The sequence below is a fragment of the Antedon mediterranea genome, chromosome 1 (genome assembly GCF_964355755.1).
Source record: "Antedon mediterranea chromosome 1, ecAntMedi1.1, whole genome shotgun sequence".
NCBI lineage: Eukaryota > Metazoa > Echinodermata > Crinoidea > Comatulida > Antedonidae > Antedon > Antedon mediterranea.
This window is the reverse complement of record NC_092670.1, coordinates 7,223,878-7,247,291: the sequence shown is the minus strand read 5'-3', so window position 1 is coordinate 7,247,291 and position 23,414 is coordinate 7,223,878. Positions and strand designations below refer to the sequence as shown.

Sequence of the window (23,414 nt, the reverse complement as noted above, 5' to 3'; positions counted from 1 at the left end):
AATTTAGCTAAATAATACAGAGAAATGAATGAACGAGAATACATTATTCTAGTCATATTATTTAGACGTTTTGGAAGACTCAACAAGGAACTGGCAAAGGTAGACGCTGATATAAATTTCCTGGAATATTTTCGAAGTATTTTAACCCACATTTTAAACTAAAATTATATTTGCCTGCAATGGTATACACATTTGCATTATTTACCCAACAAGACGGCACGAATTAAATGTATCAAGACATATTGAAATAGATTAGTATCTACACAAATAAACCAAAAGTGTGGAAAGAAATAAGTGATAGTGGTTGTTGTAGTAAATCAAAAAAGTGGAATATAAACACAAGTGCTACCTGTTACCTATTGTTTATATATATATCTTTTTTCGTCATTTTGTATTATGAGTTAACACGTGCAAAGATAAATATAACGTGCTATCTTAAATGTCATATCAAATAAATACATTACAATTGTGATGTAAACATATCAAATTAAAACAAGACTCTTTAGACACAACAGCTTCATATAATTATTTTATTATGGTATTCTATACTATTACCAGTTACATTCATTGTGTATTCTTTACATCACTGTGTAAAATTGCTATTAGTATCCATTATCATGTGTTTTTAAACATGTTATTTTATTATTAGGCCTAATTAATTATTATTAATATATTTATTTGTATTAACTTTAAACGTTTGATATGCTAATTACAGTATCAATCTATAGCGGGATTCCTTACTTACTTTTTAATAAACTGCTTAAATGCTAGTAATATATCGATTTAGTAATCAATCTATCTAATCTATCAAATTATTTGAAATGATGATAATAATATGTCAAAAGCAGTTGCATTAGATTTTCCAAACAAATGTACCTAAAATATGAATACATAATAATGATCATAATGTTAATACAAAACACATAAAAGTTCGAATTATAGAATCATAAGGGCTTTATTCACTTTTTGCGGAGTGTTTAATAATTTTTTTTTAATTTATTTAAAAAATATCAAACACGAAAAATTAAGTTTCAAATCAGAGATGATATTTGACACACATATTAAAATATACACTATCTATATACATTATATTCGATGTAAAATATTTGTAATAATGGATCAATCATAACAACAAACTCTTATTGTATTGTTAATGATTTTAATATTAATGCAAAAGTAGTTTGTTTACATCAGGATCCAAGATACAATTATACTGGTGTTATCTAAATCGAATTGATTTGTTTTTACCTTGACTGATGATGATGACTGAAATAAGTATAATATATAGAACAGAAAGTTTACTAAAATCATAGAAACCATCACCGTTATAGAGATTGGGCGGTCCCAATAATCATTAGAAACATGCGCCAATCAAGCAACATACTCTTGGTTGTTACTTGAATTGGTTTTAAAATCCGAATTCGGTTGCTCTTCTTTAGACGAATTCAAACCAAAGGAAGTAGTTTTACCTGCACTGGAATTGACAGAGCTACTTTTGGTTCCTCTAAGTGTTGAAGATACCCCGTTAAATCGTTTACGCACCTCTTCTGTCCAGAAAATACGAACATCCTTACTTCTTAAACAATAAAGGACGAAGATAGCAAAGCCTTGAAAAGAATTCAGGATACAGAAGAGTATCTGAATCTCATCGGTGGCACTACCAATTGCAAAGAATCCAATAACCCATGTCAATCCCATAATTACAGATATGCACGCTGCATTCTGCAGTAAGTGCCTGCTTTTGTTGTGTTCGTGAGCTTGTGCTGTTATTTTACCAAGTTTACTTATGCTGTGTAACACCATAATAAACACAATCATATTAAAGAGTAATACGATTGCAATAGGTAATGCTACGCTGTAATACATACGGGTTACAACAAGGAAACAGCTGTAAACAAAAAATAAACTCAGTTTTAAAGTGGTATACTATATTCTATTGTTATTATAGAACGACTAAAACATGAGAAATGAATTTGCCATAAATGAGAATGTATGTTCTCAATAATATGTTGTAGTTAAAGGATGAGTACATTTAAAAGATAAATAAAACCGTTTTTAAGTATGAAGTTAGTCAAATTATCGGAAAACTGCGAGTTGGTTTACTCAATATTTAATAAATATTAATAGTTTACAATTTAATGTTACCATTTAAGTTATTTTAATTAATGTATGCTGCCTTTATTTCTTGAATTGTTTCTAAATAAATGTTGTAACTTACTAGTCTTTATTTGCATAATTGTCAACATCAATACCAACAGTAATAGCAACAATCACAGCTGGTAGACCTGTAAACAATAAATGTATATATAGTGATAATCACACATCCTAATGTATAACTTAAAAAGTAAGTCCAATGAATCAATTTACCGAGTAGCGCGTGAGACGCTTGTTTTCCATTTTAAAACATGCTTTGGCAACAAACTGCCATAATCAATTACTTCTTTTTTATCATGTAGTTAGTTTACATTAGCTAATAATTGTCATTTTGTATGTTTGTGCACTTACCCCAAGCAAAAAGACAGGCTTTTAAGAAAAACCTAGAAACGTGTGTATTATAAACTTTCACGATCAAGTAATACAGGTTAAATGCCTGCACAGACATCCAAAACATAGACGTCAACAAAAAGTAGTGAATCAGTCCAGCAATGGCCGTACAAGAACCTTTTTTATCTTTTCTGTCAATCCCAACCAGAAAGATCAGATACAAGCAGAGTAATGATACACACAGGTGGCATAATATTTGTTTTGGTTTACTCTTTCGTAGCTTTCTGAAAAAAAAAAAAAATGAAACAGCATCTGTAATTTAGCCTGAGTGAATGTATAATATTGTTTTGTCATCACATTGAACTGAACTGTTTATAAAAAGATAAGAATGTTATCAATTAAAAGTTTGAACAATTAAATTGAAAAAAGATTAGTTAATCATAAATTTAATATATTTCAAAACATTTCACAAAACTTTTTGAGAAACAATTATATTTTTGTAAACACGGAGGAGGTCTCATCATTTTAGAATAAACTCATTTTTATAAACATAGAGTCAACTTCATTAGTTGAAATTTACGAATGAAGAACGATTACCATTTTGTCCCTAATCTAAGATGTAGTCTGCGATTTATTCTATAGTAGGAAATAATACAAAAAATGCAGTTCAATAAAAATGTGTATTTTAATTTAAACCAATCTAGCTACCAAAAGTATTCAATACATAGTAAGTATATGAGTTGTTTCTGAGTAAAACCAAGATTTGCAGATCACTATAATTAGCTATATTATACATTATTGTGAAAACAAGTTTCCCTTATTATTATTATTATATTATTGTTTTGGCTACCTTTTGTATGGTTAACTTCATTACCTAATTAAAATCCAATTATCATTGTAATTTAAAAAAAAACAAATTCCAACTTGTAATGATAAATGTTATGAATTAATTTCGATCCTACCTGTTGATTGTAAAAGAGACTAAAGTTGCAAGTAAACAAACGATTGAAACACCAAGACCAATATTTGTGATATACCTTGGAATCGCTGAATCTTCTTGACCTGGATAAAAATTCTAAATGGAAAAATACAATTTAATTTTTATAAAGCGGTACCATTACTGACTAGCCTTGATATGAGTTGGGCTGGTTTTAAATGGATTTACAAGCCTACCACATTGTCTATAGTTCAGTCTGGTGCTGAGAAACCATAATATTGTTATAATTCAATCCTTTCTGGACTGCATTTTGTATACCTATTGAAGGATTCATAATATTATTTTCATTAATACACTGTAGTTTCGCACTATAAAAATTATTTACAAGCACCTAATAACTTGATTGATGATGTTCAATAAATATTCTATTAAAATCATAATATACTTCATCATTGTATCTATTGAAGGATTTATAATATGTTTACTAATATACTGTAGTGTTAAATAACAGGCGAGTACGTAGCCATAACATCGGCAATGGTTCGCTCACTTGCTCCATGGTTCTGGCGGAAGAACCATGGAGAACTTCTCGGATATAAACCGTAGGTCCAGTGTACACACAGGTCATGTGCACTTTAAAGAACCTAATATATCTCTCGAGACGAGTAGTGTACTAGTCCACACAAACACAGCCACTGTCACACACAGCCACTGTGCAAATTGGGACTGGACCGACTGGACCGTTTTAGAGGTGTTTACCTGTTGGTCCAGATCCTTCACTAACAGAGTTAATGAGAAGTTAAAAAATAAAAAAAAAAATGAACAAAACAAGTACATAAAAAAATGATTGGATGATTAATGATGTTCAATAAATATTCTATTAAAACCTAATGTCGTTTTTTGTTCTACACTCTCAAGAATTGTTGAATAGCAATTCGAACAAAATTCAATCAGTGAAAGATGAACATTTGTTCTATTTTATCTTGGCTTGGCTTCACCTTTTATCTTTCACCTAATGAATTTATTTGAATCATAGCACTCATAAAAATGCATTATATGTATGCTACGTTTGCTATAGAACTTTCATAACTTGCCATCAGGATTGCAAAATTGGTTAAATGGTTACAATGACAAATTTGTCTGTCACTGCCATCCAACGATCCATTAGCTAAGTAGCATCCAGCACTTGACCAGCCACCATTACCATCATCAAGTTCAAAATTCCAAAACACACATGCTGTCTCATTATTATTTTTGGATATCTAAATAAAAAGAAATTGGAATGATTATAAAATGAATGAGGTAATTTTAACAATTCTTGGCCGACTAATGTTCCTGCTTTCAACTAGTTACGATGTACTAGAAGTATATCTGCTAACTACATAATGAGACTTGAAATGCAATATATTTATCAAACTTTTTATTTTGTAATAAAACATGGTAACATACAAAGAGTCGGATCAAACTTTTCATAATTGTAAGCATATTATCTCAACTTTCAAGAAAGTAGAGAACCGCACTCTATAGGATACAATCAACAAGGCAATGCGTACCACTAAGCCCAATGACAGATATGTGTCGGCCGGTTATAATAATAAAACGTAATGTTGAAATGTCTAATTACCTCGGCAGGTATAAATGTTGTGACAATTGGATCTGATAAATTGTTCAGTTTAACTCCAGGTATTGACAATGAAATAATCTGACCATTGGTTCTTGTTGCATTATTTGACTGGTTTGTTGGAAATAGTGAACTGTCATTATATATTACTGTAACTACACGAAAATCAGATGTTCCTGTTTAAAAAAAAATCATATAAATCATTAAAAGGGAAGTTTTCTGATGAAAAATCCGAACATACATTATAATTACAATGTTGTAAACTTTTGTTTCTTTGAAACATTTGGAACAGTCATATCATACTTGTGTGTTGATTATTAATTATGAATAACGAGTACGTTGATGATGATCCTGATCATGTTGCATTTTAAATTAATCGTCATTCTGACCACTTACCATTGTAGGCTGCAAACGTTTTAGTAATTGTTGGAGGAATGTAAATACTGACAGATGCGGCATTATTCAGCTCATCCTTCTTACTAAATCCTGTCACATTTACTAGTGCATTAGTATCTGCAGATTGATAAGATGCGATTCCAATCCCAGTGTGATCAAGTTCATTTGTTTTAACACTTTGAGCTTGCACTGCTACGCTGCTGGTTACAAATTCATATTTATCGTTTTTAAGATCAACAACTGCTAATTGTTCTTCAAGGGATTCCACAATTCTACTAGGAGCTTGTGTTTGCATCTGACTCTCTAAGAGTACATCATCGTCTACTTCAAAAAGACTAGCAACAGTGCCAACTAATGTTGATGTCACCTGGACGAAAATTAAAACAAATAAATAATAATAATACACATGGACAACTCTAGTTTACAAATTTAATATTTTATATTGCAATGTATATAAACAAAAGATAAACTCACTTCAGCAGATGTTGAATTTACCGCAGTAACACTTTCAATAATTTCTGCAGTTGCTTCCAAACCATCTGGTGTAATAGTCTCTGATTCAGTTGCTGTAATGTTGTTAACTGCTGTAATTACTTCCTCTGCATTTTCTTCAGTAACTGTGATCTAAAATGAATTACAATATAATAAGATAGTAAAACAAGATGAACTAAAAGTAAGTAGATCAAATAAATTATGATGATGATGATGATTAAATCATTATTAATTAGTTTATTACAATTAGATCTCAGCAGGGAATTGTTATTGTTAACAACTCCCTGATCTCAGTACTTAGTAATAGTCAATATAGCACTTTCTTCACTGACCATATTTAACCTTTCTAGAAGTTCATCAGATGTAGCATCCCGACCACAGTCTTGCAAAATCACATCCTGCCACACAGCAGCTGACAGACCATCACTATAGCATGTACACAAGCCTAGGGGCATACCATCTATTAATGACAAAATATAATATTTATATCACTCTGTGAATGAAGACAGATTCTTCTGAGGCATATAATAATAAGGCAATAACGCACCGCCGCCATGTAATACATTGTTATGAATATCTTTCATCTGAAAATGTTTAATATGAAGACGCAAGGCCTATTGTCTCGTTATATTAATCCCATGCAAGCTGTCAAAGTACAGCATCACAAATATCAGGAAGTAGTAGGTGCCATCTAATCCTCCAGGAATTGTTATCAACATTTTATTTCATATATGAAAAAGATCAATCCACAAAACAGGAAAATAATTAAAACGATCATACAACTTACAGTTGATTTTAGATTCTGGACAAACTTCTTCAGATGGTGTATTCTGACCGACATCAGCAGGCCCAAATGTTAATCCACCTATTATCTCTACATTGCAACTCTCTAATGAATAAAAACAATGTATACAGGCTTATTATTGATTAAAATAATCTAAAAAAACATTAAAATAAACATTTAGTAATGTAAGTGTTTAATGTATGCAAATGGTTGATACCGAGAGAGAGAGGATACGAAATAAAGGATATCATAATATTTTGTTTATAATAAAATGTTATCCATCTATTGGGAAACGATTCTGAATCAGGATGGAAACAAGAAGTCACATGTCAAGTAATTTAAAATCTCGTTGAACATGTTTTACCCGTGCTAAATATGACAATATTATCAGCATCTATAACTCCTTTATCTCCTATTATTTTAAATTCTCCTGATAAACTTTTGCTGAAATTATTGTAACTTTGGTCTGCACTTGGTTTATATATGTTGATGTTAGCAATCACACTCCCAGAACGTAGTGTACGAACTTGAACAAATATATCAGTTATACTTATACTCTCAGTTAACTGAAAACAAGAAAAAATAATAAGTTCATAAAACAAAAATGTTTTGTAATTTGGCATGGCTATGCATTTATGTTGACACCACTACTGTGGAAAAATAAGGTTATAGGTGTTTATCATGTCAAAAATACACAGCTAAAAATGAATACTTAAATAGGTATTGCCTGTTGGTAGCAACAGATGATATTAGAGAAGAGGAGGTGGGGTGGGATGGTAAAAATACAGATAACGACTTTTCTAAATTGTTTAACAAAACCTACGTAGTTTTCAATTTCAGTTGAAGTGTTTTTGAATTCTTTCGAGGAAGGGTTGCTTAATGCAGACGTAAATTGTAAATTCTTGAAAGTTAATACTGTTGGTACAGTAAATGCATCTAAGGATTAATAGAAACACATTATTATAATAAACTATTTAATGTAACATTGAAGTCAGCAGTTTCATATACACATACATACAATATCTGCTTTTCTGATACGAAGTCTAGACATTGTACCTACCTCAATACATCACAACAAAATGAATACAGATACAATAGCTGCACTAGTCATAAATTCTTCATGGTCATAACGATTGGATGGAAGTATACCAAAGTAAGTCAATTGAGTTGAGTGCAGTTTACTTATATACTTTGTCTTTATAAAATTTGTCTAGAGAGCTAATTCCACAATCCATGTAACTGTCCCTATTTTGCAATTGGATCACTATTCGTTTACATATTAATATTGAATTACGTTTACCTGTAACAACAAGCGCTGCCTTCATTGATATGTCTGTTACGCCATCATGTGGCGATACTCCAAATGATTTGCAGTAATAATAGCCTTGGTTTTCCAGACTAACTTCATTAATTGTGAGAAACTTTAGCCTTTGTGTTTCAGATGGGAGTTCGATGTCGTCTTTATACCAACGCCAATTAATTGAGTAAGTTACAATACATTGGAAAGTGACTGTATTTTTTAAATTAGCACTTAGTGATAAAGGTTGAATTTCTGCTGTTGGTTCACCTACATTATACAGTATAATACATATAATATGATTAATGTACAAACATTTGATTTATTAATTGTATCATTTATATCATTCATGCATGTCCTAATCCCATAAAAAGCCTATACCTTGAGAAATTAGCAAAGTTCAAAGTTTAGTTAATACCTGGTAGTATTTGACATAAGTTGCCTTCATATAACACAGGACAGCTACATGCAAAGCTCGTTTCCAACTGTACACAAGTTCCTCCATTTTGACATGGTGAAGAAGTACAGGAATCTTTAATGAAAAAAAGCGTTATCATATATGTACAGTACAGCTAGTAGGCCTAGTACTCCTAGTCGACAACCTTCTAATGTTGTATTGATTTGTTACTATATTCAAATGGAAATGCTAGCCGAAGCGCTCTAGGAGAGAGCAACACATTCATTTGGTTATATTAGAAAAAAATCTTTATTTCCATTCTTCATCAGGTTGATTTTTGTGCCAGTTTTTCTGTGGCCGATTTGGTTAGTAGCAGTATTGTTTGATACATTCCACATTCACGTCAAATTAATCATTAAACAAAAATACTTGCCTCCTATTTTTATTTCAAATTTACATGTACCACTGTTTTGCGATTGGTCAAATCCCGTATAAATCACGGTATGCGTCCCAAAGGTAAATATATCTCCAGAATTACTTGTTGAATTTAATATTACAGATTTTCCAGAATTATCAATATATCTAAGGTCTGGCCAAGTAATAGCAATTCCAGATGTGGTAGTTGCTATATCAATGATGTCACCAGGACATTCTAAAACCGGTGGTTCGTTATCTACAAAAAAATAAACATCAAATCTTCACCTGAGACTAAAAAATAATATTATAAAGACATTTTTAACATTTAATACGGTATTGAGATATTTAAAACCCAAATAGACTGATTGTATCTTAACATATTTACGTCTACCAACATTATTACGCCTTCTATTTTTATTTGTTTCCAGTTTATTCTATTTATGGAAGAATTGTTGGTAAAGTAGATGTTTATAGGCTTGTTATTTGCATTCTAGATCATCTTATTTTGGTCTGTACAGATATTACGTAATTATAAATATTTATTTTTAGGTACAGTTACATTATTATACAGTATTAACAAATATTATTGTAATATTTTATTAATAATATACCAAATAAAAAACAGATTATTTCAAGTTACCTTGAACCGTGACATTAAATTCACATTTGTTCATGTTATTGCTGTTATCACTAGCAGTGTATATTACGGGAGTGGTTCCAATATTAAACGAACTATCAGGACTCGTTGACGCAACTAGTGACACTTGGCCCGAGTTATCTTCAATGTCAGGGGTGTCCCAACTTACTCTTGCAGTAGATGACCTATGATCAGTTTCTGTGAAAATGCTCTCAGGACAAAATTTGAATACTGGCTCTTGCTCATCTAATGAAAACAAACAATATAATATGTTTACTGTACATTAATAAATGGCTCTGAGTGTACCACCGCGCAGTGTGACGTGAACATTGCGGTAGAATCAATTCAATTAAATAATAAGATAATTTTGACAATCACAATGGAAAAGGTTTTCTTGATAAGCCAAAAATACAGATGAGAAGAGAATAATTTAAAATAAAACTGGCATGCTCATTAGTTCAAACAACACATAATTATGCAGTTTCTTGATGGATGTATCAATGCAGTATACATTTTGTAACAAAACAGATACATACAAATTAATATGTAATAATTAGAAAGTTATACTATTTAAATGTAAATTTATAATAGCAATAATCAACGTAATAGTTTGTGGATATTAGAACACATATCGATTTCTCGTATTTCATTATATAATTCTATTATATGAGTCATCGTGTCACATCAATATATGTTTTAATTATTATTGATTTATATTTTGGCATTCTCCTACCTTACCTTTAACAGTGATAATAAAACTGCAGCTATCATTAAAGTTACCAGCTGAATCTGAGACATTGTACTGGACTGTTGTATCACCAATTGCCAACATATTATCACCATAATTGTAGTCTGATACTGGTACAGGAGTCTCTCCAGAGTTATCAGTAGCTGTTGGTCCCAACCATGTGACATTTATTGCAAATGCCTCACCAGTTGTTGCGTAAACAACCATACCAATTGGACAATCTATAATATCTGGAGCTTCTGAATCTAAAACATTCATATAATATAATAATTAAAATGATTAAAATGATTTATACTCAAAACAATACCCAGTGGAGAAGATCAAGGTAGAAATGCATCCTTTATATACAATAATTTCTATGTTATGGAACTTCTAGATCTAAAACATGATTATAATAATTATTTAATTCAAAACAATGCCTAACTTTTAAAATACATATTGAAGAAGAACATGCTGAAAAAATCGTTTAATATAATAATTAATTTTTTATATTATCATTACATCTAATGTTGACACTTCACGACATGTGGGGAGATGGGTTACTCACCATTAACGGTAACTATAAAGGTACATGTTCCTGCATTGCCTGAACTATCAACTGCATCATATATAACATCAGTGCTACCAATATCAAATAGATTATTTCCAGGATTGTACTTGGAGGTTGGTGTTATATCTTCACCAGAATTGTCAATTACTATTGGATCAGTCCAGTTGAAATTTAAGGCTTGATTTAAACCATCCGTTGTAGTAGTTGTAATATTAGGTGGACAGACTAAGACTGGATCCTCATTATCTATTTAATAATATAACAGGATTAAACAAGGGTTACTAATGTTTACATATAACACAGTTACAATGGTATATATTTATCATATGAACAAGCAATAAGCAAGCCGTTGACCGGATGGATTGATATTCGTTGAGCAACTGTGGCTGCTATATTACTGAGAGCGGCGTAGTTTAATGAAACAGTAACCAAAGGTTGCGCTCTGCAACCGATGGCCTAATCAATTCCACAATAAATTACGAGCCATTTTGTTTATACTCTACACCTGAATTAAGATAAAACTATTTCATAGAAAATGCGGTACTGAACTATGCCATTCTTTAAGAGTATCAGTGATTTTAAATTGGTCACTCACTACACGTGCAGTAGTGTTTTGTTTTGTTTATTCGTTAGCTAGCTAAAAAAAACGAATTATACATCAAGACGTAAGGTAATCAATGAATGGACTAGTAGATCACACAAAAAAAAATGAGGTTTATATATTTTACCTTCAACTTGCAGATCAAATTCACAGGCGTCTCTATTGCCAAAAGAATCCGTTGCTGTAAATGTGATTGTATGAATACCAATTGGTAGCATGTCACCTGACTCATATGGAGACGAAACTAAAGCCTCTGTTTCATCGATATTTGTCATAGGAGGATCCCATGTGACAGTGGCATTTGGACTTCCTATATCTGTGCTAACCTTTAATAGTCCATTTCCTCCTCCGACGTAATTGCTTGATGTGACATATGTTGGGCATTCAATTATTAGAGGTTCATTATCTATTAATGAAATGCAATACAATAACATGATTTCTTGTATATTGATATCGATTTTTCCAGTCAAGCAAAACTATTCCATACCACTAATTATATTAAATGAAAAACAAAAATAATATCATCCAAAACATACATTATTACTATTTGTATACATTTATGTTTAATCTAAAAAAATGCATAAAATACGTATGTAAACATACCTATGCCAGTAACCTTCAGTCCTAGAGCAAATCCTCTGTTAACACCCCATTGGTTTGTTACAAAAGTTATATTAATGTTTGTTTTAGCTAGAATAGAGTTGTTAGTATTTGGATCAGTGATATATTCCGTCCCAGTGATATATTCAGTCACAGTACTACCAACGTTATCAACATAGGTGATATTCAAAAAGTCGTAACCACTTTCCAGTTCCAAGTCATAAAACGTGAGTAGAATTCCTGTATTTTGCGGACTTTGCACGATCCACTCGCAAAATTGGTAGTTATCATGGTGTTCTGGGTAATATGGAGATGTTATGTTAATAACATCACCTGCTGTTAGATAAATATTTTCCACACAATCTATTGAATCGAGAAATACTTAAGTTAGTATTACAGTCAATGGAAAGACAGACGGCGGAAATGCATGATTTACTATTTTTGCGTTAAATCGTTTAAATGATTAGATGATTGGAGTTCACAAATATCAAAAGTGAAGTTTGATTAAGTGTCCCATTCAAGTAATTAGAATAGGATATTTTAAAGGGAAAACAACAAAGTACAGAGAATAATCTTGAAATATCAGCAATCAATAATAGGCTTGCCGTAGACGTAATCAATATTAAAACGCATACTTACAAAGAATATATTAGAAAAAAGTTGTAATAGGCCAGTAAACGTATCATCTTTATTAAATCATCTTTATTGTTTGCTCATCTTTACAGTTATCATAATGTATTTGTTATAAGTTTTCCTTAATTTAAACTATATTTATAAATTACCTTCACAGGATCCTCTACTGATGTTAACGTTGTTGATAGCTACAATAGTTCTATATGATCTCCCATCGAATCTCAGACGGTTGATAGGAGTACTTGTGGCAAAGCTGGCTTGACCTTGCTTCCATTTGTTACTTGTAGAGTAGAACCGTTTGTGTGTAACCCACGTATTAATCAAACGATAGTGTTGAATGTCTATATAATCATTTGTATAACTCAGATAGAAGTCAAACGTAACGCAGAAATTTTCCCAACTCGATGGTATCACTGTGGTCCACATTTGTCCATACATGGACGACCGAGATCCATATGTTTTAATGAAAGCATAATAATCGCCTATAAATAAGAAATAAAAGTATGCTGTTTAAAAATCAAGCGTATTTTTTTTTTTTTTTTAATTAAATGGTATTGAAAAGACATGCTACAGATATATGCAATGAGTATAATCTATCAACCACGCGGGTGATTCACCAAAATAATATTTATTCGGATATATTGTTGTTTACTGAATTCAAAGTTGTTTAGCATACAGAGACAGCTTTGTAGTGTGTCTACTTTAATTACTAAGAAGGGTATAAAGGCCTACATTAACTTACAAACATAAACATAAAACCTACCTGGACCAGGGTTAATGTTATCATCAGTTGTGTCGTCTGATAGTTTCCAAGGAGTACTACTACTACTACTTTGCGGATACGGGTCCCATCCACACATATCAACATCAAAGTTACAAGTTATAAGATCTGATTTTAAACACAAAAAAAAAACACGGAAAACGAAAAAATAATCGAAATGTTCAATTCAAATCCCTATTCGAACAAATTATTGAAAACTAAAAAGGAAGCACTAAGTTCAATTCAATGTGTTGATTAATGCAGAAATGTACAACCGATTGACAGTAGCAGAATCGGGTGAAATGTAACAATACGACAGCAGCCAAAGTTTGCATATAAGTCCCAATGTTTGAATAAGTCCCAATGTTTGCATAAGTCCCAATGTTTGCATTATGCTATTTTACGTTAGTGAAAAGACGTATAGATTAAACATGTTGGAATGTCTTATGGTATAGTTTTCTAATCTTACTATAATTCACCAAATCTTTGTCTGTCTCTCAAATGTAAGTATACACAATCTTGTAGAATCTGTGTATAAGAAGTGTCCCTGAACGGAAGCTACTGTATATCAAAGCAACAGACAGAGTCCTTAATATATTGGTGTGTAAATTCGATCCTTTAGCTGAAATTGGTAACCCAAATAGGTTGAAGGAAAAAATACTAAGACCCTTGCGTATCACAGTTAACAACAATAACACTAAAATGGTAATAATTATGTCTTAATTCCAAAAGAGTTGAAATAATGTGGATACTATGACAAATATTTTCATTACATACGACCTTACACCTAAACAGAGGAAGCAAATGCAATTCTTACAAGATAACTAGCATCGCATAGAAAAGGGAGAGAATGTTGCAATTAAAAGAGGCAAGATAGGTCAACCTTTGTTGTTTTTGGAAATAAAGGACATTTTTACAAAAGAAAAGAACAGACATTTTTATTTCATTTAGGTTCTGAAAATATAGATAAAGAATGTAAACATTTGAAATGCTATTATACTATGCGAACTGTATTATATAAAACAGGAGGATTGAAATATTTGTACACACAATTAACCTAAGTGTAATAGCTATTACCGAGTCAAAACGCTCACAGGATATCATAGATAATATGATAGCCATTGCTGGTTATATAGCATTTCGGAAAGACAAATTATCAGCAGCTGGGAGTGGCGTTATACTATACATTACATACTAAAACCTATCAGCTAACATTAATAAATCAGATGATCTTTTACTAGGTGTATATTATAGAAGCCAAGAAAACAAGACTTAAAACAATTATTAAATGGGATTCAATGCAAGTGACAAGCACATATCCACTTGTTTCCTCCATACTACGCAAGACTTATTTTTGAACGTTTTAAAACCAACACGAAGGTCAATAGCGGGAATTTAGAAACACGAGTGAGAAAATGGAACTCAAACATCGTCGGATTATGAGAATACTGAAGAACTGAGATAACTTACTTTGAAAAAGTTATTAAGAATAATATGCCAATATGAACCAATATATGAATGTGAATCTGGAATACAATATCAACAAAATATAACAAGAAAGCCACTCCGAGAGTGCATTCCTCCGTCTACTGTAAAATTCTCCTACATAAGATTTCTCCGGGAATTTGTGTGTGTGTCTTAATGATGTGTGTGATTTAGGATAAATCTATAAAAATCAATAATAATAGTATCAGTTGATTAACAATAGAACAGCAACGCCTAAAACAAACGGGTGAATTTTAAAAGAAATAGGTTTTTATTAAACTACTCGTATTAAAATACCTGTAAATTAAATCAAATTATTTCCTCGAGAAAATGCAATTTCAGTTTATTTGTTATTTTAAGACTGTTCGCCGGCTTTTGAAAATTCTTTCCTATCTTTTAACACTAACAGGTCTGAAAATTATACTAAAAAGTGGTTCAGAATTGGGACCGTGGTCTGAATTGCCTTCAACATTGAATGGAGTGGTCCTTGACCACATATCTATCTGCAGTTTGATTTTGGTAAAGATCTTGTAATTACTTTTTGAGTAATCCTGCTAACAAACAAACAGACAAACATGATCGATTACATATACCTCCTTGGCGGAGGTAAATTAGATGACATGACAAGATGTTTATTCTAACTTCGTTAATAATGTATTTATTCTACCGAAAAGCAATCTTAAATGGAATAACGTATTTAAAGATATCAGGTGTTGTGATGTCTGGAAACAAAAAGAAAAATGAAAAAAGAATAACAAATTACTGAATAGAATCGTACCTGTATAACTGGAAACTGAAAAATAGTAACATTTGTAACAATTGTGGAGTCATTGAAGACAAAAAACATATGTTAGATAAAAGCAGTAGCATTTTCAAAGAACTGTTAGGGTGTAACTGTCAAATAAAAAAATCAATTGTACTCAATTGCCGTGTACGTCATTATACACAATCAAATTCTAACTGAGCTTTAAAAACCTGTATGCCAGAATCCTTGGATTCTGTTTAAACTTATTTTAAACGATATGAACACAGTAGGCATGTCGTAACTTATAAGTGGCATCCATAATTGAAATGTTTTTATGTAGTAACATAACATACGTTTCCAAAATATACTGTATGTTTAAAATGTATTATATCCTGTACAAAATGAAGTGTGGATAAGTTTTTATGGTTATTTGTATGCATAATCAAAAAGTGTGAAAATCATAAAATAACGAAAAAGGGAAATTTAAAGTACGAAAATGAAATGTTAATATAATACATATAAAGATTGAATGAATAAATTTGATGGTTAACCACAAAAGAGAGAAAAAAGGTTATTAAAGATAAGCTTGAAGATATTGAATTTCGCACGATGATGTTTTTAAAAAACTAACCAAACTAACATCGAAAAAATGTCCAGGACCGGAATACCGAAAAAATAGGCGTTGAGTCAAACAAATTGCAACAGCTTGTTCTAATGTTGAAATATGTTCAATATATATATAAGAGAATGCAATATCCAAAATCTACCCTGATCTGCCCAATATAAGTGGCCTAATTTGCATACAATCAAAATGGCTGCCATTTGACAACTTTCATCCCAATTATCTCTTAAACCATAAAGAAATTTGTATAAGAATGTATTAAACACAAAAATTAACATGACCCCAGAGATTCATAATAATGTATTTGATTTTTCTTTGGGGTCAAGGTCAAAGGTCATTCAAGTACGCCATCTAAAATATGCTAATATCTCTTAATCCAATAGGTATTTTGAATAAGAATGTACAAGTACAAATATAAACATGACCCTTAAGATCCAACAAACCTAAAAGAATGTAGTACCATATTTATTTCAGGAAATACTATAAATTATTTTCAGGAAATCATTGGACTAAGGAATATATCATTGAAAACTGCAGTGGTTATACTAATCAAGAACTCAATAATGTTTTAATCATTGATACGGGATTAAATTATATCTTTGTTCCCACAATAGCATATCCCTACACCAACATAGATTTACTGGTGGCATGTCTTGTCTACCTTCTTTAATCTATTGGAAACCTTCAAAAAAAAATTTTAGGTTATTATTCTTTCTGCCAATTGTATGTACAGGACAGAATGTTATAAAACGTTGTCCGTATTTATATATGTATCTAACATTTTTGACAACTTCAGGGTTACACATTGTAACTTACGCTTGATTTTATAAATTTCCATAATTGAATATAAATTTAAAAACAAAAGACATTTGATTTTTATACAAAAGTGTAATTCAAGGCTGACTTTCTATGAAATAAAATTGGCATGCCACGCTATAAATAAACGCGAACATGCACTTGAAAATAATAAAATGCGAAAAATCACTTTTTATTTTTAAAATGCGGTAAACTAAATTGATATATTCTGAAAGGCCGTTCCACAGTTTTGGACCAGAATAGTAATAACAAAAAATTGTAATTTGACTGAAAGAGGGTAGTATCGTTGGCAAATGATTTCACCTGCAGTTTTTTCACTCACCCTTGGTAGAGTTTTTTGAGAATCAATTTGAAACGACATGACATCCTTGATTTACAATGGGCAATACAAATGATTTTTTTTTGTATTTGTAAGATAGATACAACATTTAAATATAATTACTTGATAATCCGAACTCGTCACACGGTGACAAGTTTAAATCTAGTGTAAATTATAAACACCTAGTTAAAATTTGGTCTAAAAAAGATTCATTCTCTGTACTCCAAGAAATGTTGGACATTTGATAATTGGGAGGAAGAAGGGGTCGCGCATTATAACATTTATACTCTCCTCCACGCTTTACGTAAGGCCTATTTATAGCCTATATTGTATTTAAAAAATAATTATGCACATTTTTTAAGTTTAAATAGTGAATTAAAAAAAAACATCTTCAAAACTACGGGATTCTAGCATTATGTTAATAATATACAGATCTTCATATGAAAATTATCTCACTGTCTGTGCACTGTCTTTCATCAGACCAATCTCCACAATCGTTAGTTCCATCACAAACTCTAGATCTATTTAAACAAACACCAGGACGAGAATCATTCAAGCACAAATATCCAGAACATTCTACAAGAAAGATAATTATTTTTATAATTAAATTATATTGCTGAATCAAGTACAATCTGAAACACGTAGTAAAATGTATAAATAATAACAAAGTACAAGAAAAACCAAAATGTACACATACTGTACCTATGTCAATAACTTCTATCTGTAGAGCAAATCCTCTGATAGCACCGTTAGGGTTACTTTGAAATATTATACTTAAGTAACGTTTAGCTAGAATATTGTAAATGTTTTGTCCGGTGAAAAATTGAGTTATATTATTGCCATTTATATCAACATAAGTGACATTCAAGAAGTCACAACAGCTCTGTAGCTCCAAGTCATAATACGTGAGTAGAATTCCTGTATTTTGTGGACTTTCCACGATCCACTCATTGTAATCAGTGTTATGTTTCTCTGGGTAGTATGGGGATGTTATGTTGATTTCATCACTTGTTGTTAAGTATATATTTTTCACTAAATCTATAAATAAAAAAAATACGTAAATTAGTAGTTAAAGTTGAATTTCAATAAAATTCCATTTAATAACTTGACAATAATATTATCAAGAACTGTTACATTATAAAATAATTACCTTAATTAGAAACATCTTAGACAAATATACAAGTCATCAATTAGTTTGGAAGAAATTTGAAATATCTATTTTTCTATACAGCTATTTACATCTTCTCAATTTAATCAGTTAATTACACAAATCTTAACTGCTGGGATCTTACTTATTATGTCATTTCATTTTCTTTACAATGTTTTATTATCATCATAATTATCATATTTTTAAACAGATTCTTTGCTTTTAAATTCTTATTGTAGGACATCATTATTTGTAATATGCTTTAGGCTTTTTTAAATAACACTAGTACACATTGTTAACATGTTACCTTCACATGTTCCTCTACTGATCTCAACGTTGTTAATTGCTACAATGTTTCTATATGTATATGTATATGAATAGAATCTCAGACGGTTAACAGGAGTACTCGTGGTAAAGCTAGCATGGCCTAGCTTCCATCCTGTGCTTGTAAAGTAGAATCGTTTGTTTGCAACCCACGTATCAATCAAACGAAAGTGCTGGATTTCTAAATAATCACTTGTATCACTCAAATAATAGTTGAATTTAATACAAAAATCACCCCAACTTGACGGTATTGCTGTGGTCCACATATATCCATTGTACCTAGATCCAGAACTTTGAATGAAAGCATAGTAATCGCCTGTAATTAAGAAAACGCAAGTACCTTATTTAGTCGACCCAATAAGCGCTCTCCCTCCCCCATCCTCATAAAACATCGTTTGGAATAAAATAAAATGGGACGTTGATTGTTTTCCTAGAGTAAACACGCCGCCACATACCTTTATTTTTGTGTTGTGTATAAACAGAATATTGTATTACACATTTTTATTTGTAGTAGAATTCATTGACATTTATGATGATATGATTATAAAACGTTATGTTGTTTTAAATAGCAAGCCTGTGGTTTTTGTTGTTTTTTTCTAATTTTTGAAATAATTATTTATTAAATCTTATTGAACTGACATGCGTGAAAAGTGTGTTTATAATAATGTATAATAGTTTTATTTATATCTATTTTTCAACCAAAATACTATTTCTCATCAGTTTACATTGTTTACTGAGAGAAATGATGTTTAAATAATTGTGTCTTACCAGACACAGTATGTTATTTGTAGTAAGATCTACTAGACAGTTACTACTAACGTAAGCATACTGATATACTTGTGTACTTTTATTTATAGTGTAACGTAAAAACAAAAACGAAATACCTACCTGGACCAGGGCTAATGTTATCATTATTTGTCTCGTCTGAACGTCGCCATGGTGTGTAATAACGCCCACTATTCGGGTACGGGTCCCATCCACATATATCAACATCAAAGTTACAAGTTATGGGAACTAATTTGACCAAAAAGAGCACATACTTATTCATGGTACAGCAAACGAACACATAATTTAAAAATAATATTATTTTGCAATCCCTCAATTTATTGATGCAATACAATTACATTTAATTGCAGCTCAACAGTATCAGGAGGTTTATGCTTTCTTATCTTCAGTAAGTAAATAAGTGAATAAGGGCATGTCGAGTAAACTAAAACCTGGTTAAAGAAATGAGCCTTAATGGTAATATATGTATAATAGTCTAATAGTTGTAAACGTTTGCTTATAACAAACAATAGACACTCTTATAAATGACATATCGGCCTCCTACACTATAATTCTGTACCTTTTCGTAGAGGCATGAGCTTACCATTTTATAGTTTATTTTGTTGGAAATTGTTTAAATAGGCATCCAATGTATTAAAACAACATAATAATAATACTGAATTATGCGAGATGCTTTTTACTTATTATTCTTTTTATACTAAATTACTCACGTTCTGTGCACCCATGTCTTTCATCAGACCAATCACCACAATCATTAGTTCCATCACAAACGTTTGAACTATTTAAGCAAACACCAGGACTAGAACTATTTAAACACAAATATCCAGAACACTCTATAAGAAAAGTTTTGAAATAATGTTATTGCTAAAAAAGGTACTGTCTAAAACATTTTTAAACAATAACAATACAGTGAAAAACTTAACTTACTTTTAAATGTAAACATACTTTACCTATGTCAATAACTTCCATCTGTAGAGCAAATCCTCTGTTAGCACCGTTATAGTTTGTTTGAAATATTATGCTTAAATAACCTTTAGCTAGAATATTGTAAATGTTTTGTCCAGTGAAATATTGAGTTATAGTATTGCCAATTATATCAACATAAGTGACATTCAAAAAGTCACAACAGCTCTGTAGCGCCAAGTCATAATAAGTGAGTAGAATTCCTGTATTCTGCGGACTTTCCACGATCCACTCACTGTAATCAGTGTTATGTTTTTCCGGGTAGTATGGGGTAGTTATGCTGATTTCTTCACTTGTTGTTAGGTAAATTTTTTTCACGAAATCTATTAAATCAAGAATACGTAAGTTAGTATTTTAAAGTTAAAAATAATGATATTATATGCCTTTTTGAAAAAAACTTCATTTAATAATTTGACAATAATATTATCAAGAAAGACCAATGACTGACTTTGGAATATTACACATTTGAAATAGCTACCTTTATATACAAATACATTTAGTACATCAGCTATTCTCATCTTCTCAATTTAATCATTAATTATACATATCTCAACTGCTGGGATCTTACTTATTATGTCATTTTATTTTCTTTGTAATGTTTTATTATCATCATATTTTTAAACAGGTTCTTTATACTTTGCTCATTCTTTTAAATTATCATTGTACTGTAGAGTATGATTATTTATAATATTCTTTGGGGTTTTTTAAATAACAATACTATTACAATGTTACAACGTGTTACCTTCACATGTTCCTCTACTGATGTTAACGTTGTTAATTGCTACAATATTTCCATATGAATAGAATCTCATACGGTTGATAGGAGTACTTGTGGTAAAGCTAGCATAGCCTAGCTTCCACCCTGTACTTGTATAATAGAACTGTTTGTATTTAACCCAATAATTAAACGAACGAAAGTGTTGTATTGCTAAATCAGAACTTGTATCACTCAAATAATAGTTGAATTTAACACAGAAATCACCCCAACTCGACGGTATTTCTGTGATCAACATATTTCCACTATATCCAGAACCTTGAATGAATGCATAGTAATCGCCTGTAAATAAAGAAAAGATTTGTGGGTGCAGTGTATAAAAGGCTGGCCTTTTCTATGTCGTGTCTGGATTTAAAAAGTATAATAATATTCATCACTTTGTTCTCATAAGTAAATTACGCTGTCACTGTCAGAAACAATTAATTGTTTTTAATGGATCTGTTTATGTTTACTGGCATCACTATGAAATTTAAAGTGTTACTAGAGTGTCTAATAGGTCAATTGCGACAACTAAGCTACTGAAACACTTTGTATACTGTTCTATTTATATGCATTATACAGTAATATAATACATAAAATGTTCAAATGTAAATATCAGACAATTAAAAATAATGTACCTGGGTCAGGATTGATGTTACAATCAATTAGTTCGTTTGAGCGTTTCCAGGGTGTGTGACCTCTGTACGGATACGGGTCCCATCCACACATATCAACATCAAAGTTACAAATTATGGAACCTTATTTGATAAAAACAAAATAGCTACCGTACCATGTTATTATTTATATTGATTTCCGATCTTAAACATTAACTAACGGGATGCTCGTTTATTATTTCAATTTAACAAATAAGGAATGTGCATGATGAAATAAACTGAATTGAAGAGATATAAAACACTTTTTATAGAGCCGTCAAAGTATAAGCCTATTTTTGTCGTTGTTATTGAACTTTCATTATCTCTATGCCTAAATAAATAATACAATACAATAACATGTTTTCAGATATGTGTGTATAAAATTGAGATACTGCATACATGAAAGCATTAGAAAAACACTATTAAATGATCCTTGAAATCCATGATACAGTTAGTGGGTTTTCTTATTCATTTTTCTTTATTTATGATCTCCTCATCTTTATCGATTCTATACAACTTTTCAGTTTCAGTACATTATCACTAGGCGGTATATTTTTTGTTTTATGCCTGTAAATTCATATGTAAATGTGTCTCTTCAGAGGCCCCGCGTCGAGAATTACAGAAGATGAGGATGTACAGACTTATTTGATTTCTGCTGCGCGCCTGCAATTCAGTTCTAATGCTGTTCAACCGTACCATGATGATAGAGTCGGTATGTCCTATCAAATTTGAACTGTTTAGTTAATTTTATTTAGTTACTATGTATACCTTTTTGTCTTTTGTGGAATCAACCCACTTTTATTATCATCAATTTTTAAAATCACCATTTTGCTTTCGATAAAATAAATGTATTGATATACAAAAGGTTGTCATGGGTAGTAACTTATTTAAAATGATCGTTTTGTATTCTTAGAATCTGAGAAAAGCAGTAGGTTACTCGGTTGAGAAAAGACATTATGCTAACACTAAACATACCTTGAATAATCACTGTAACATAACAAGAGGCTCGGTTGGGTATTGGCGAAGAATTGTCAAAGAATGTGTACTCAATAAGAGTTTCTCCAAAAGGAAATACACCAGTGGTTTGAACGACATAGGAAAATATATTAATAGTTGAACTAATTTGGTTGTGTAGAGTATAGTTGGTTTCAAACATAGCAACTAAAACATTATCCACAGCAGTAATGTTGAAACTGACAGTACCATGGGATCCAGGATCAGCCATACCATATACTATGGAAGGACATGTTGGAGTAGGTGGCTCCACATCTAAATATACAAAAAATGAACATGCTAAAAATACTATTTATTTATCTTAAACATTTATATAGTATTTATTTATCTAAAACATTATCCATAGTAGTAATGTTGAAACTGGCAATGACATTGGATCCAGGAAAAAAAAAAATTTTTTTTGGAAAAGTTTGGAAATAACATTAATTACTT

General features: G+C 30.9%; 1 protein-coding gene and 1 long non-coding RNA gene across 2 annotated transcripts; both read right to left on the bottom strand.

Annotated features, from left to right (window-relative positions):
• Nucleotides 1-543: 543 nt before the first annotated feature.
• On the bottom strand, nucleotides 544-13,041 carry LOC140054922 (uncharacterized). The gene is made up of 21 exons (XM_072100049.1): nucleotides 12,744-13,041; nucleotides 11,965-12,324; nucleotides 11,489-11,767; nucleotides 10,758-11,006; nucleotides 10,201-10,455; nucleotides 9,466-9,708; nucleotides 8,842-9,081; nucleotides 8,430-8,543; nucleotides 8,015-8,281; nucleotides 7,538-7,650; nucleotides 7,079-7,280; nucleotides 6,718-6,819; nucleotides 6,263-6,390; nucleotides 5,913-6,062; nucleotides 5,439-5,805; nucleotides 5,046-5,218; nucleotides 4,516-4,683; nucleotides 3,447-3,559; nucleotides 2,506-2,768; nucleotides 2,219-2,285; nucleotides 544-1,888 (listed from the first exon to the last, which is right to left on the bottom strand). Exons 1-21 carry the CDS (start codon nucleotides 13,030-13,032, stop codon nucleotides 1,372-1,374), a joined length of 4,659 nt encoding a protein of 1,552 aa, XP_071956150.1. The 5' UTR covers nucleotides 13,033-13,041; the 3' UTR covers nucleotides 544-1,371.
• Nucleotides 13,042-19,734: 6,693 nt separating this feature from the next.
• LOC140054995 (uncharacterized) lies at nucleotides 19,735-20,874 on the bottom strand. The gene is made up of 3 exons (XR_011846598.1): nucleotides 20,549-20,874; nucleotides 20,309-20,431; nucleotides 19,735-19,826 (listed from the first exon to the last, which is right to left on the bottom strand). It is a non-coding gene; the product is annotated as an uncharacterized lncRNA (long non-coding RNA).
• Between the last annotated feature and the right edge of the window lie 2,540 nt (nucleotides 20,875-23,414).